This window comes from Martes martes (assembly GCF_963455335.1).
Source record: "Martes martes genome assembly, chromosome: 18".
NCBI classification, from domain to species: Eukaryota; Metazoa; Chordata; class Mammalia; order Carnivora; family Mustelidae; genus Martes; species Martes martes.
The window spans coordinates 13,508,070-13,523,566 of NC_137906.1; the positions used below are offsets into that span (position 1 = coordinate 13,508,070).

At 49.6% G+C, this 15,497-nt stretch overlaps 1 protein-coding gene across 1 annotated transcript in view; it reads left to right on the forward strand.

Moving 5' to 3' along the window:
- Positions 1-15,497, forward strand: part of CARD11 (caspase recruitment domain family member 11) — a gene marked incomplete at its 5' end in the record, with an annotated part of 110,524 nt that overhangs the window by 74,136 nt on the left and 20,891 nt on the right. Inside the window, 8 exon segments of the mRNA XM_080830705.1 lie at positions 5,048-5,260; positions 7,137-7,274; positions 8,161-8,486; positions 11,191-11,370; positions 12,238-12,390; positions 12,809-12,934; positions 13,403-13,600; positions 14,717-14,893. Coding sequence (XP_080686831.1) covers positions 5,048-5,260; positions 7,137-7,274; positions 8,161-8,486; positions 11,191-11,370; positions 12,238-12,390; positions 12,809-12,934; positions 13,403-13,600; positions 14,717-14,893 — 1,511 coding nt within the window.

Genomic DNA, 15,497 nt, shown 5'->3' on the forward strand with positions numbered 1-15,497 from the left:
ATATTTCATATATGTATTCTGAAATTTGATTTTTTTTAAACAATATGTCTTGGGATGTGTTTACGCTACCACATTCCTTTCAAAGGTTACTCCCTAGTACAAAAAGATTGTGGAGTAGGGACTAGCCAGCTGACCGGCATCTCCCTTGCTTCCGTGGGTTCCTGCTGCAAACAGCGCCAAGGGTCCATGCAAAGCACTGGGGAAAATTAAATATTCATCAGCAGAGAAATGGGTAAATAAATTATGGTATATTCTTGCAATGGAATAATGCATAAAACAGTCAAATTGAACAATTAACTGAATAGTCACAGACTTTAATGCCTACTTTTAATAATGGATGGAACCACTAGCCGGAAGATCAACAAGGAGACAGAGGACTTGAACGACCCTATAAACGAACTAAATCTAGCAGACGTCCTTAGCACACTCCTCCCAATGGCAGCAAGACACACTCTTCTTAAGCACACATCCGGAACATTCTCCAAGCTCGGTCGTACGCGGGTCCATATAGCTAGCTTCAGCAGCTTGAAAGGATTGAAATAATACGGAGCATGTTTTCCAGCCACCATGGCATTAAACTAGAAGTAAATAACAAGGGAATTTGGGGAATTCACAAATATGGGGGAAGTTGAACACCACACTTCTACATCACCAGTGGGTCAAAGAAGGAATCGGGAAAGAAATTAGGAAACTTACTTCGAGATGAATGAAGATGAAGATTGCAGCCTACCAAAATGGATGCAGCTGAAGCAGCGCTTGGAGGGAAATTTATAGCTCTAATGTTTTCACTTAGAAAGATCTTAATAACCTAGCGTTTCACCTTATGCAACTAGAAAAAGAAGAGCAAATTAAACCCAAAGGAAGCAGACAGAAGGAGATAATAGAGATTAGTACAGAATTAAGTGAGTTAGAGAGTAGAAAAGCAATGGAAATCAGGGAAACCAAAAGTTCTTTGTTGGTTTTAACTTTTTAAAAAATATTTGACATGTAATGCTACAAGTTGGTTCTTTGAAAGAACAGCAAAATTGATAAACCTTTAGCTAGAGTGACTAAGGAAAAAAGAGAGAAGACTACCCACCAGGGGCAGTAAGAAGTTAAAGTAGGTATTCATTTTGTTCCCCCTAATTGAGGCAAGGTATCCCTTGGTAGAGTTTCAAGGGCACTCTAGATCCAGAAGAACATGATTTTGATTAGTATAATCAGAAATAAAAGAGAGGACATTACTAGAAACCTTCTGTAAATACAAGTGTTATAAAGAAATAATATGAATAATTGTTTCCAATAAATTATATGACTTAGATGAAATGGACAAATTCTTAGAAAGATACAAACTACTGAAACTGACTCAAGAAAAAGAGGAAATCTGAGCAAACATATAACAAGTAAAGAATTAGTAACCAAAAATATACTCACAAAGAAATGCCCAGGCCCAGATGTCTTCCCTGGTAGCTTCTGCCCAACAAAAGAAAAATTCTTCACAGACTCTTCCAAAGGATAGAAAAGAAAGGAATATTTCCCAACTAATTCTGTGAGGCCAATATTACTCCAGTAACAAAACCACTCCAAGACACTCACAAGTGAGAAAACTACTGACCAATATCTCTTATGAATATAGATGCAGAAGTCCTCAAAAGTATGCCACCAAATTGAATCCAGAAGCATATAAGAATAATTACACACCACGACGAAGTGGGATTTATATCAAGAATGCATGGTTTTTCGAATACCTGAAAATCAAGTAATATAATACACCACTTTAACAGAATCAAAACTAAAAATCACATGTTCATCTACATTGATTAATTTCATGACAAAATTACTCAGCAGACCAGGAATGTAAGGGATCTCCCCCAACCTGATAAAAGATATCTAAACACACACACACATGCAAGTAACCAACTAGCATCACACTTAATGACCAAAAAAAAAAAAAAAAGGACACTTTCCCCCTACAATCAAGAACAAGAAAAGACGTTCTTACCAATCCTATTCAATGTTGTGCTGGAGGTTCTAGCTAGGGCAGTTAGGTGAGAAAAAGAAATAAAAGCTGTCCAGATTGAAAAGCCAGAATTAAACTATCTAACTGCAAGTGACACTATCTTGCATAGAGAAGATCACAAGAAACCTACCAACAAACAATTAGAACTAAGAAATTATTTCGGTAAGGATGCAGAATGAGAGATCAATAGAGAAAAATCAGTTGTATATCTATACACGAGCAGTGAACACTCCACAAATGAAATTAAGAAAACGGTACATATTTACGATGTCATCAAAAAGAATAATATACCTAGAAACGCATTAAGCAAAAGAGGTGCAAGATTTGTACACTGAAGGGGCACCTGGGTGGCTCAGTGGGTTAAGCCTCTGCCTTCGGCTCAGGTCATGATCCCAGGGTCCTGGGATCAAGTCCCACATTGGGCTCTCTGCTCAGCGGGGAGCCTGCTCCCCCCCCCCCGCCACCACCTCTGTCTGCCTCTCTGCCTACTTGTGATCTCTCTCTCCCTCTGTCAAATAAATAAATAAAATCTTTAAAAAAAAAAAAAGACATACACTGAAAACTATAAAACATTGCTGAAGAAAGTAAAGACCTAAAAAAAAAAAAAAAAAAAGACCTGTACACTGAAAACTATAAAACATTGCTGGAAGAAAGTAAAGACCTAAAAAAAAAAAAAAAAAAAAAAAGACCTGTACACTGAAAACTATAAAACATTGCTGGAAGAAAGTAAAGACCCAAACAAATGAAAAGATACCCCATATTCATGGGTCACTGTTTTACGGCCTCCAAGTCGATCTACACAGCCAGTGGATTCAGTATTGAAATCCCCGCTTCCTCCTTCTGCAGATATTGACAGACTGATCCTTAAAACCTATGGAATTGCTGTAACTAACCAAAACAATGTTAAAAAGAAGGAAAAAGTTCAGAGGACTCATGCATGCTTCCCAATTTCAAAACTTACTATACATCTACAGTAATGAAGACAGTACAGTGCAGGCGTAAATATAGACCTATAGACCCATGCAATAGAATCGATAGTCCAGAAGCAAACACAGTGAGTTGATTTTGGATGAAGATACCAAGGCCAATCCATGGGGAAAGAATAATCTTTTCGACAAATTTTGCTGGGACAACTAAATACCCGCATGAGAAAGAATCAGTTGAACCTCTACCTCACACCATATGCAACTATGAATTCAAAATGCATCATGGGCCTTAAATGTAAGTGCTAAAAGGATAAAAGTCTTAGAAAAAATAGAAGCAAATCTTCATGGCCTCAAACTAGGTAATGGTTTTTAGGTACACACCAAAAGCCTAAGTGAAAAAAGAAAAAAATAAATCAGTGGGACTCCATCAAAGCTAAAAACTTTTGTGCTACAAATAATACCTTTAGGAACGTGAAAATGTAACCAAGAGAATGGAAGGATATACTTACACATCATATATCTGATAAGGGACTTATATGCAGGTTGCATAAAGAATTCCTACCACTCCATAGTAAAGACAACCCAGTTTAAAACTGGGCAGGGGGGGTTTGAATAGACATCTCTCCATATACAAATGGCTAATACGTACATGAAAGGATGCTAACATCGTTAGCCATTAGAGAAATACAAATCAAAACCACATTGAGATACCACTTCCTACCCACTCAGATGACAAATAAAACAGACAGACAACCACAAGTGTTGACAAGGATGTGGATACATTAGAATCCTCATATGTCGCTAGCAGGAATATAAATTGTGGCAGGCACTTTGGGAAGCTGTTTGGCAGTTCCTCAGGATGTTAAAGATGGGCTTTCCGTGGCGCTCAGAAATTCCACCTTCTGTGTCTGTTCAAGGGATATAAGAACATAGGTCTAGGGGCTTCCGGGTGGCTCCGTTGGTTAAGCATCTGCCTTCAGTTCAGGTCATAATCTTGGGGTCCTTGGATCAAGCCCCACATGCAGGGAGCCTGCTTCTCCCTCTCCCTCTGCTCTCTCCCCTCCCTGCGTGTGCTCCCTGCTCTCTCTCAAACAAAAACAAATCTTAAAAAAAAAAAAATAGGTCTATACAAAAACCCATACACATACACACAATTCATAGCAACATAACTTATAATCACCAAGAAATAGAAGCCACCCACCCAAATGTTCACCAATGGATAGGTAAATAAGATGGGATATAGACATATAATGAAAAATTATTCATCAGTAAAAAGAAATGAAGTACTGAAACAACATGGATGAAAAGTGAAAACATTACACTCCAGGAAAGAAGCCAGTCACAAAAGACCACATGTTGCAAGATTCTACTTACATGAAAGGTCCAGAATATTAAGTCTACAGAGACAGAAAGAAGATTGGGGGCACCTACCACTGGAGGAGCAGGAATGTGGGAAATGGGGAGATGCTAGCTAAGAGGGATGGAGTTTCTTTTGGGGTTGATGATGGAAATGTTCTAAAATCCATTGTGATGGTTGCACAACTCTGTGAATACGCTAAAAACCACTGAAATGTACACATTGAATTTTTAAAGGTGAATTGTATGGTGCATGATTTATATCCCAATAAAGCTGTTTTTGAAAAAATGAACGTACACGTGTGTGTGTATCAATGTAGATAAAATTCAAAAAAGGTAAAAAAAACTCAAAAAAAGAAAAACAAGTTGAAAAAGGAAACAAGCATACAATATGATGTCTTTTATGTGAAATTGTAAAACAGAAAGCAATAGTATCTATTGTTTGGGGGAAGATAAATTCTTAGTAAGATAAAAACTTGGATGGAAAGGATATACTCCAACTGCAAAATTTCCCCTCTCCATAAATAATTTTTTTTTCAAATTTTATGGCTTACTTGTCCACTGTTTATGTGTAGTATATAAAGAAATATATATCTCTATGTCCATATCCTTTTCCTTTCTTAAATAAGAGGTAAAATACCATATGTACTTTATTACTTTTTTTTTTAACACTCGACAGTATATTCTAGAGATCACCCTAAAAGAGTTTAAGGAGCCATAACGGTGAGGCTCCTTTATTAACCTTTTTGGGGCTTTTGTCCAAAAGGAGGAGGACCAGAGATGGACGACTACATGGAGACACTGAAGGATGAGGAGGATGCCTTGTGGGAGAATGTGGAGTGCAACCGGCACATGCTCAGTCGCTACATCAACCCAGCCAAGCTCACCCCCTACCTGCGCCAGTGTAAGGTCATTGATGAGCAGGATGAAGACGAGGTCCTCAACGCGCCCATGCTGCCATCCAAGATCAACCGGGCAGGTAACCCGAGGAGCCGCCCAGGAGGAAAGGGTGGGCGGCCTCTTGTGGCAGCTCCAGGAATTACCCCGTAGATGACTACCCGAACGACGTTTCTCCCGGTCAGGAATTTTCAAACTGTGGTGCGCGGACTTCTGCCCACCTCTGTTCCCCCACCGAGCTCTCTACATCTGAAAGTTAAAATAAGTATTCATTTTGTTCCCCCTAATTGAGGCAAGGTATCCCTTGGTAGAGTTTCAAGGGCACCCTAGGTCCAGAAGAACGTGATTCTGATTAGTATAATCAGAAATAAAAGAGAGGACATTACTAGAAACCTTCTATAAATAAAAGCATTATAAAGGAATAATATGAATAATTGTTTCCAATAAATTATATGACTTAGATGAAATGGACAAATTTCATCTTCGGCTGGGTCATGATCCCAGGGTCCTGGTATCCAGTCCCGCATCAGGCTCTCGTGAACTTGGATGGGAGGAAATTACATCTTTATTTTACTAACTTTAACCAAGATTTAGCGTTTCCATCAATTGCAAATGTATGTAGGCGACGAATCGCAGTGGGGCTTAGCAATACCTGTGACTTTGTCAACAATAAAATTACAGACATCTTCATACCACATTACAGCTGTTACAGATCTTCCAAAATAGCATTTACACTCATCTCCCCCTCAAAATTAGAGTAGTTATTAGAGCTGCCAAGAGATCGTGTTATTAATGCATTAGTGAAGAAGCACTTCTATTACTGAATCTCAAATTTAATATTTGATAACATCTTATTAGAATTGATTCCCTTTATAGTCCAATTCCTTTTTATCTATTTAAAAATATTATTCTGAGGGACGCCTGGGTGGCTCAGTTGGTTAAGCGGCTGCCTTCGGCTCAGGTCATGATCCCAGCGTCCTGGGATCAAGTCCCACATCAGGCTCCTTGCTCCGCGGGGAGCCTGCTTCTCCCTCTGCCACTCTGCCTGTGCTCGCTCTCTCTCTCTCTCTCTGACAAATAAATAAATAAAATCTTTAAAAAAAAAAAAATTATTCTGAGAAGGGGTCCACGACCCTTTATCCCATTCTTAAAAGGTACTACGTGTGATTTGTAAAACTTGGTTTTACATACATAAGCGTATATATACACCTGTGTTTGTGCAGGTGTGTATGGGCACAAGGTCACAATGTAAAATATCTTTCTTTCAGTGGCTCACCATTGAAAGGGTTTGGAAATCACTTCCCTGCCGTACAACGAAACGTATTTATTATGTCTGTCCTGGGACCTCAAAGGAAGAAATATCTGAAAATAAAATATTTGACGATGGGCCAAGAAATGTAAATATTATGTGGAGCCAGTAGCAAAGAACCTGGAAGTGCCTGGCAGGTTGCATTTAGGTTAAAGATGTTTCCGGACTAGGAAATAATCCCAAAGATCATGGAGCTGTGCCTGCTTCCCGTGACTTTTCCTAGCTCTGCCCCCGAAGATTTGTCTTCCGGCTCCGAGTATCCGAAAACCATGCATTACTCTGTAATTGCTTTGTACTTCCAGCCCCCTTCAATCACAGAAGAGCTGGTGCCTGCGTGGTTAATTTCAGCGCGGTCAATTGGGAAGCTCTTTGAAACTGTTGGTTTCCCATAACTGCAAATCCATTTATCCTGGTTCTACCAATTTCTCAGAGAAGGAAAACTAACAGCCACTGAATCCCTGTTGAGGGCCTGGCACTTTGATTTATAGTATCTGGACTCCCAGATACCACTGTCGAGTGACAGGATGTGGTGAGACTGTCTTCTTAGAGTTTATTGAGGGTTAGGAGTCCAGGGTGAGGCTGGACGCCGAGACCGGCATCCAATCAGAAGTGCACTCTTCTTCTCACCGGGTGATTTCTGTTCCGCCAGGCCGACTGTTGGACATCCTACATACCAAGGGCCAAAGGGGCTACGTGGTCTTCTTGGAGAGCCTGGAATTTTACTACCCGGAACTGTACAAACTGGTGACCGGAAAGGAGCCCACCCGGAGATTCTCCACCATTGTGGGTACGTGGCTTTGCCATCAGGAGCCTTGGAACTCTAGTAGGAGTGTGTGTGCATCTGTGTGTGTGTGTGTGTGAGTCCAGTGGGGGGACAGTTCCATGACATTAGGACAGTGTTCACGTGGCCCTTGTGTGCTGTCAACCACTTATTTCTGCCTGATGATCAAAGGCAGGTGACGGAGACAGACCAAAGGAGGAGCCAAGAGAAGTGGGTGTTCGTGGAGCAACCTCCATGAGTGTTGGTGCGGGTGGGGCAGAAATCCCTAATGCCCTCTGGATCCTGTCCTTGCCTTGCCTACTGCATAGGCAGCAACCCTGAGCCAGAGCCCTCGGTAACCTCATCTCAACTTTCCTCCCTAAATAGTCCTCAATCAGCCTTCTCTCCGCCTCCACCACTACCCCGGTTCCAGACTCCTCCAATCCCATCCACTCCGCAGCCATTCCTGCTCTGCTCCAGTGCTATCTCCACCCTTCAAGTCACCCTCCTCGCTGAAAACCTTTGGTGGTCTCCCAGGGCATCCAGCTAACACCCATGGCTTTAGTGGAGCGAACCCCAGGCGGTCAGCCCCTCTCCGCTGACGCTCCCAGCCTCCCGCTCCTGCCTCTCCACCTCTCTGAACTCCAGCCACATCGATCTTCCTTCAGTTTCTGAAATGTGCTAAGTTCCTCCTCGCAGGGCTCCCTGGAGGGCTTTGGCAATGTTTTTCCACCTTCTTAGGATGTGTTTTCCCTCCTCAACGCTGTCTTGCTCACTCTGAGCGCCCAGGGTTGAAGCCTTGAGCAATGTTGGTATGAGTGAGTGAGTGAGTGAAGGACGGACCCCCACCCCACCCCTGGGGCCCCGTGCACTCTCCCCCTCCTCGGACCTGACGGGCGCCCCCTCTCCGCAGTGGAGGAGGGCCACGAGGGCCTCACGCACTTCCTCATGAACGAGGTCATCAAGCTGCAGCAGCAGATGAAGGCCAAGGACCTGCAGCGGTGCGAGCTGCTGGCCAAGTCGCGGCAGCTGGAGGACGAGAAGAAGCAGCTGACGCTGACTCGGGTGGAGCTGCTGACCTTCCAGGAGCGGTACTACAAGATGAAGGAGGAGCGCGACAGCTACAACGACGAGCTGGTCAAGGTGAAGGACGACAACTACAACCTGGCCATGCGCTACGCCCAGCTCAGCGAGGAGAAGAACATGGCGGTCATGAGAAGCCGAGACCTGCAACTCGAGGTGAGCGGCATGCGCGGGGGCGGGGCGCTGCTGGGGCTCGGGACCCCCGCGCGGGCAGGTGCACACGGGCGCGCACGGGCCGCCAGAGCTTCTCACTCAGCTAGGAGAGGGGCCGTTGGGGACACTGTGTTCTTGGGGGCGCCTGGATCCACCATGCGCGTGAACACACCAACCCAGTGAGGCTTAGCATGACAGCCGAGGGCCGGGGCCACCGTGCGCGTGTGCAGACGTGCGCATCCGGACCGGGCGGGGCTTCCCACCCCTGGTTCCGGCCTCAGATACCCCGTGCGCACGCACACGGACCCAGTGGGGCTTCCCGCCACCTGCTCCGCCCGCCCCCCCATCCTGCCCCGCCCCCCATCTCCGCCCCAGGTGCCATGTGCATGTGCACACATGTCCACACAGCCCCCCTACAAAGCCAGGAGAGGGGGACGCTGGAGAACCCAGGGGCCCTGACCGTGAGTGACCCTCAGGAAGATCAGTGAGGAGGCGGATACTTGGAGACTTGAGGTGTCCAAGGCTGGGACCCCGCCGTTCACAGCTGTATCCACAAATCTCCGCATGGCACTGGGGACGGTCAATGTACTTATCAATGAACAATCCGTCACCCAAGTGATTAATGTCATGAATGAGTTTACCTCCAAGATGGGGACAGGGAAGGGAATTTGCTTAATTCATTTATCCTTTTTATTTATTGAGGGCCACCGTGCACCAGGCTCTTTTCCAGGGATACATAACTCCAGACTCAGGCTCTGCTGTCACAGAGCTCACATGCTAATCAGCAAACAAATACATAAGCACCTGCTAATAATAAGTGCTAGGAAGAAGAGGGAAGGAAAGAGGACGAGGATAGTGAGTGAGAGATGCGGCTTTGAAGAGGATGGTCAGGGTCTCTGAGGAGGGGACACGGGAGCAGAGGTCTGAGGACAGGGAGGGAGCCAGCCACGCAGGGCTCATGGGGAAGAGCAAAGAGCACATGGAAGGTCCTAAGTAGGGGGCATGCTTGGTGTTTTTGACCATTAAGAGAGCCAGTGGCCAGGAGCCAACTTAGGAAGTGGCCCAGAGAGGTGGCCACGGTCCAGATCGTCAGGGCAGGGTAAGAACTCTGGAATTTATTCCGGTTGCGATGGGAAGCCACTGAAGGATTGAGAGCTGGAGAGTGACAACTGATTTATATCTAGAAGGATTACTCTGGCTGCTGGGTGGAAAATAGATTCGGAATATTTATTAAGCGCTTGCCGTGTGTAAGGCGCAGTGCTAAGCACGGTGGGGGACACGGGGATAAATAACCTGATTTCTGCTCAGGTCACTTACAATTTAGTTGAAGCAGACAGATCAGTAAACAATTCACTGGAATTCAGGTGACTGGAGTCAGGGGCATGGCGGGCAGTAGAGCATTTCTGCCAAGAACACAGGACTTCGAAAGCCTATACATTTGGGTTTGAATCTGCCTTCCGTTTCTGGCTTTACCGCTTTACTTGGCTTCTAGCCCGTTTCCTCGTTTGTAAATGGCAATCATGGAAAATAATTCCTGTGTCCTAGGGTTGCTGAGACACAGCCCCTTGTCTTCGGCAAAATGGCTGACACAGTAAGCACCCCACAGTGCTGGCACTCCGTGCCCACTTGGATGGGACACGAGATCTGGACCCAGCACTGGGCACTCGGGCTGACCTTCCAAGATGCCGGGAAGGAGTTTTGTTGTAGCTAGGATTTGGAGACGTTAGCCCATGACAGCGACTTAGAAGTTTCTCTCCTAGAACTTTGTCCTATATTATATTTCCCTGGTGATATAGGAACAGAAGGAAGCGTGTCCAGAACTTGAAAGAACATCTGGCCAGCTGAGTCCCTAGGTCATTTCCCAGCCCCAGGCTGCTTCCCTGTGTGCCTCTTCCTTCCCTTCCATGGGGGCCCAGGCACTGTTTTCCTTGCTAAAATTACCACCCTCTGCCTGCCAGGTGCCTTGCAGGGTTCTCCCCGTAAGCCTAGATTTGTAAGAGGGGGCTCGCCCCTTTGGTGCCTCCCTTTCCTGTGGCCCTTGAAGACAGGCCTGATGTGGGTGTTCTGTGAGGTCGATCAGTTTGGGGAGACAGACACACTTAGTCACAAAGTTCTAAGAAGTCTTCTCCTGGGCCACCTTCCTGACAGTCGCTTCTCCAGGGCAGAGCTCAGAACATCTCCACTTGTCTTGTTGCATTTCCAGATGTCGAAACTGCCTCCTCCAGGCAGCCACTTTCCCAGCCCTGAGTGTGGGTCCTTTAGGCCAGAGAGGCTGTGAACCCAGAGGGTCTCACACTGTCCTTTTCACAGCAGTGCTGTTTGTCTGAACAGAAGTTTGTGGGAAACCCACAAGGACAAACCTATACCAGTCACCCTAGGGGCAAAGCCAGGGTGTGGGGCCCAGAACCCTGAGCTCGTGGTCACCTCACTTCCTGCGGTGACATGGGTTTTTGAATGGAGCCCCCCCAGGTTCTCTAAGGGATGTGTAGCCCCTTTCAGAATTATCCTAAATTAACAAATCAAGAGCTCTTCATCAAGAAGATGGCACTTTGTTTTACCGCAGCAGGTTTCTTTGAGCCCTTCTCTGTCGCTAACCGGAACAAGGTGGGTGGGCATCACGCAGCTTATGCGGGAAGTCCGCCGGGCATCTGGGGGACCGTTGCCTTTCCTCCGTATTGCCTGCCAACCGCACCGTTGGATGTTTCAGATCGACCAGCTCAAGCACCGGTTGAATAAGATGGAGGAAGAATGCAAGCTCGAGAGGAACCAGTCTCTGAAACTGAAGAACGACATTGAGAACCGGCCCAAGAGGGAGCAGGTTCTGGAACTGGAGCGGGAGAATGAGATGCTGAAGACCAAGATCCAGGAGCTGCAGTCCATCATCCAGGTGTGGGCTGGGGCGGGGCAGCGGACGGGAGGGTAGACCCCGGCCTGGGTGTGTGTCCCCATTGCTGGCCGTGGGGCCGCAGGCAGTCCACGGTGTCCCTGGCGTCCTTTGTGTCTCCGCTCTGCCAGGTGGGGTCACCGCACTCCCCACTTGTCGGAGATACAACATTATGTGAGATGACACTTGTCCTGGGCTCTGTGAGGCAGGGACAACCAGGAAACCGATTTCCCCTTTAAAGATCCCAAGAAATCCACCTCTCAGCTCCGCATGATTTGTTAAAATGTCCAGTGGCTCCCCACGTTTCTCATCACAGACTCGTTTTCGGGTATGGAGGAGGAGGTAGCTGAGAAACACATGGACAGGGAAAGAAAAAGGCTTCCCCTCCCCCTTCCTCCAGAATGGTTCCCCCAGGGTTGGCTGCCCGGGGTTTAAGGTGTGGATCTGGAGCCAAGAATGAATCCCGGGTTAACCGAAGCAGATTAATTGATATTTGGGGGGATGCATCTGGACGGGAGAGCTGTCCCCGCTTTGCTGTCACCTGTGAAGTGTTTGGGGGAGCGCCGACTGCTTTTCTTGGCTCTGATAAGAGCTAGGGCAGGACAATAGGCATTGGGATGTTCCTGAGCAGAAGTGGGTTTTATGCTTCTTTCCAGGAGATAAAATTCTTAAATAATAAGCTGCTTAAGGACCCCAAGAGGCACCAACTCCTTCTCTGCTTCCCTGGCACAAAACCTTCTGCTCTCCCAGCGTCTGTCGCTGGCTCTGTGGTTCCCCCCTTCCCTTCCCCTGCCCCTCCCTCTGGGTCCACCTGGCTCCCGGCCCTGCCCCACCCCCAGCATGGTCACACCTTCCTGACCACCCGCCCAGGCCGGGAAGCGCAGCCTGCCGGACTCAGACAAGGCCATCTTGGACATCCTGGAGCACGACCGCAAGGAGGCTCTGGAGGATAGGCAGGACCTGGTCAACAAGATCTACAACCTGCAGGAGGAGGTCCGCCAGGCGGAGGAGCTGCGGGACAAGGTGGGAGCCCCCAGGCGGAGGGGCAGCACCCCGCCCCCACCCCCAGCCCCAACCAGTACACCAACCCCCATTCTCTTCTGGGGACTAAGGTTTCAGCCCGGTCCAGATTTCCCAGGAGTGCTGGCCTGAGCCCCTCGCTGTGACTAGTGAACTGCCGCATACCCCAGCCCCCACCTTCCCCCTCCTGACCGCAGGCCCCGTGAGGGCACGCAGTGTCTGCCCTGTCCCCCCTCCGTATTCCCTTGCGCGAAGTAGGTAGGAAGCACATCCCAGCTAAATGCCCCCCGATGTGGCCCCTGCTCTTCAGAGAGCTGGCTCTCCAGGGGGGACAGCCCAGCGGGGAGGCTCGGCTGGGAGACCCCCCGCCCCGCCTGCTGCCCACTGGGTGCTGGCCCTGAGCTCTCCCCGTCGCTCGCAGTACCTGGAGGAGAAGGAGGACCTGGAGCTGAAGTGCTCGACGCTGGGCAAGGACTGTGAGATGTACAAGCACCGAATGAACACGGTCATGCTACAGTTGGAGGAGGTGGAGCGCGAGCGGGACCAGGTGCGGGCTGGCGTCCAGACGGCATGGGGGCCTGAGCCGGGCTCCAAGGGCTCCTGTGCCAGAGCGTGGTCCCCAGAGTCAGACAGCCACGTTTAGGTTCTGTCACTCATCAGATGTGCAGGCTAGCTCCACCCCACAGAGGCCTCAGTGTCCGCATCTGGAAAATGGGAGGAGTAAGACAGCCCCACCTGCTAGGGGAAGGCTGTGGGCAAGGCTGCGGGCGGGAGATACTGCCCCAGGGCTCTCAGCACAGTGCTGGCTCCTGGCAAGGGCCTGGCTAGGGCAGGACACTTGGCAGCTGTGATGTGGACTGTTAGGGGAGAGTTGGGGTCAGGAGAAGAGCAGGCTGACCCCCGGGCTGGAAAGCAGATGTCCAGACAGAGAGCACATCCCGGGTCTGATTTGGATCGGTCGGGGTGAAGAACCAAAGCGGCCTTGTCCTCCCCACCCCCCACCCCCACCCCGCAGGCCTTCCATTCCCGGGATGAAGCCCAGACCCAGTACTCACAGTGCTTAATCGAGAAGGACAAGTACAGGAAGCAGATCCGGGAGCTGGAGGAGAAGAACGACGAGATGAGGATTGAGATGGTCCGGCGGGAAGCCTGCATCGTCAACCTGGAGAGCAAGCTCCGGCGGCTCTCCAAGGACAGCAACAGCCTGGAGCAGGTGGGACCGGGCTGGGCGTGGCCCCGCACACCTGCAGCCAGGGGCCTCCCCACACCTCCACCCCACCTTTGTCCTTGACCCTCTTGCACATGCACACACCACTCTGCACAGACGGTGAATTTTGAACTTGGAAAATGCGGGGTGATACCCTGTCTTGGCCACTTGCTTAGGCAAGTGACTTCACCAGGTAGCCTCAGCTCCTTCTCCGTGGACCTCGGCTGCCCACCAGCCACCTGTTGCGGTCGCCACCACCACATGGAGGGTCACTGGGTGTCAGATGCCTGCTGCCCACTGCAGCCCCCGGTGCCTATGAGGGCACTGTCCTTTACGGACGGTATGGCGCTGGCCATTCATGTCACTGCAGGGCTCTGGGGGTTCGGGGATGAGTGGACGCTGCCATCAGAGCAGACGACGTTACCATTGTCTTAGCCGTGTGATCGAGTGTGGTCGCACACAGATCCAGGGCTGACTGCCTTCTGCGTGTGAGCTTCGGCCCGCCAAGCCCTCCTGCCAGGAAGGTACCATGATGGTTCATGTACTGGGGAAGGAGCCCGGACCCTAGCAGCTGGGGGCACACCGGGACGGGTGGCAGGAGGTGGCCAAGTCGGCTTGAGGGCTGAGGCCCTTCATTGTTCTTCGGGGACCTTGACGCATTTTGTGCTGGGAAGTAAGGCAGAGAGCTTTGGGTTTGGAGGACGCGGCAGGAAGGTTGTGTGGTTTGGGGAGGGCAGCTGGAAGTTACCAGCTGCCGGTGCAGCTGGGCCTGAGGCAGTAGCTAGAAAGCACCCGCATGGACAAGGCCTGAGCTGCCAGCTTCTGTTTGGAGCTCAGGCCCAGGGTTGCCCCTTGGGGTGTGAAGGTGGCTTGTCAGGCCCCAGGGACCATTCCGTTGATGCTGCAGACACCACAAAGCAGGGAGAGACAAGCGCAAGAGGCTGCCGATGAGTGAATAGATTCGTCTACAAGCCTGGGCATCAGGGAGGGAGAGAGGGGGACACGGGTAAGGGAGATGCACAGGCCGTCCTGAGTTTCAAGCTGGAGCCCCTGGGAAGGTCAGCCGCCTACAGTGTCCGCTCATCCTGCCACATCACTGGTGCTGACCTCTCTCCGCCCCAGAGTCTGCCCAGGAACCTGCCAGTGGCCATCATCTCTCAGAACTTTGGGGACGCCAGCCCCAGGACGAACGGGCAGGAAGCTGACGACTCGTCTACCTCGGAGGAGTCTCCGGAAGACAGCAGATACTTTCTGCCCTACCACCCTCCCAAACGCAGGATGAATCTGAAGGGCATCCAGGTACGGTGGGGAGGGGTGGCCACGGGGCCCCTGGGGGACGTGGCTGGATGCGACTCCTCCTGTTCCAGCCCCATCGGTGGGAATCCTGCCAGGCCCCAGCTTCTCCCCCATTTGCTTTCACACACCTCCCATTTCTTGTCCGCGTAGCTGAAGTTAGAGATGGAATGAAGTAAGCATTATTTCGAAATTCATTCGTTTATTCAGCAAATAGGTATTGAGTGTCTATCCCGAGTTTATTGACGTTAATGGCTTGTGAGAGGCCCACTGGGGTTCCTGTCCTCTCCGCTCAGTGTCCAGGGCCGTCCGAGGCTCCCTCTCCAGGAGGAACGAGCACATGAGATCATCTCACATGAGAGGGGCCAGGCAGCGCAGGGTGGAACACCCCCCCACCCCCCCACCCCCCGGGAAGCACCAGCACCTTGTGCCGGGCGAGGGTAGCCGAAAGCCTCGTGCTTTCTGGAAAATTCCCCATGTCTGCGTCATGTACCCGGTTCTGCTGGGCCTCACGCCTGCACGCGCTCCTTCCCTGGCCTCCACTGTCAGCTCTGATACCCACTGAGCCATGTGTTGTCACCTCCCAGGATGGGGGGTAGGACCTCTGTGC